Source organism: Babylonia areolata, chromosome 10 (assembly GCF_041734735.1).
Source record: "Babylonia areolata isolate BAREFJ2019XMU chromosome 10, ASM4173473v1, whole genome shotgun sequence".
In the NCBI taxonomy this organism is placed as follows: domain Eukaryota; kingdom Metazoa; phylum Mollusca; class Gastropoda; order Neogastropoda; family Buccinidae; genus Babylonia; species Babylonia areolata.
In genome coordinates this window covers 33,314,205-33,315,264 of record NC_134885.1, presented here as the reverse complement: position 1 = coordinate 33,315,264, position 1,060 = coordinate 33,314,205, and the positions used below count along the sequence as shown (strand labels likewise).

The 1,060-nt window shown below is 42.9% G+C and overlaps 1 protein-coding gene across 1 annotated transcript in view; it reads right to left on the bottom strand.

Annotated features, from left to right (window-relative positions):
* LOC143286547 (uncharacterized) overlaps window positions 1-622 on the bottom strand; it is a 19,400-nt gene extending 18,778 nt beyond the window's left edge. Inside the window, exon 1 of the mRNA XM_076594156.1 lies at window positions 120-622. Coding sequence (XP_076450271.1) covers window positions 120-236 — 117 coding nt within the window. The 5' untranslated portion in view covers window positions 237-622. The remainder of the gene's footprint in view (window positions 1-119) is intronic.
* Between the last annotated feature and the right edge of the window lie 438 nt (window positions 623-1,060).

Sequence of the window (1,060 nt, the reverse complement as noted above, 5' to 3'; positions counted from 1 at the left end):
CTGAAATAAAATAGAAATAAGAAGAAGAAAAAGAAGGAGAAAAAAAGAAAAGAAAAAAAAGAAAAAAAAAAGAAAAGAAAAGAAAAAAGAAAAAAAGAAAGAAAAGGAAACTGACTTACCATGAACGCAGAGAACGCCAAAGATGATGCGAACATGAACAGGAAAAAGACTGGTTCCACGGTGACGCAGCGGATCATGCGGACCACTCGCGAGAGGCATGACGACTCTCGAGCCATCTTGACTTGACGGGAGGGACTACAAGTTCCGATGTTGTTTCGCTTTTACCGAATAAAACCTTTCGGCTGCTTTCATTCCACACTTCTTAAAATTGTGTTAACTCACTCAGTACGGCCAGTCCTCTCTTCTCCTCTACACAGACCCCTCGGATGTCCAGTGGGTGTCTGAATGACCCAACATTTAGCCTCCGTCGTAAGAATTGTGGTATTCTTTGTCAACATTCACCTCTTCAGTATAAGAGCTTTCCTCTTGCAATATTTTGATGATGGTAACTGGGGTGAAACGCTGTTAACGTCGTCTCTTTCGCCGTTCGTATGGAGAGAGTTAACGAAACAAGCTAGTAACTAGTTGCTTGTGAAACGTGTCTCAAGTTAGTTTTCAAAACTTCAATCAGAGGCACTAAACTTAGCGAGATGAATCACTCAGCGCTTCGCGTGAAGCCGCCGCGCGAGCAGCTCTCGCCCGGAAATAGTATGCGCCCTCAAGCGGCCAGACAGTTACGGCAGCAGAGGAAATGGCTTGGTGTTCTGCTGTAAACTGCAAAAACTCGCGCAAAAAAGGATGGACATTGTTCCGATTTCCCAAAGAAGAAGACAGGTAAGCGTTTCATGATTTTGTTTAATGAAGTATCGTGTTGATATGGACATTTATGTCGTTATTACATTCGTTAGTCAGAGCTTTGTTTAGCCGAGTGTGCAAAGTGAAAGTAGTTTTTAGCAAAACCGAAAGTAGAGCTGTGAAAGGTATCCGTGACGTTTTGTGATTGTGACTTTGGGTCTGGGACAGACAACATTAGAGCGGCATCAAAACTGAACCCAAAATG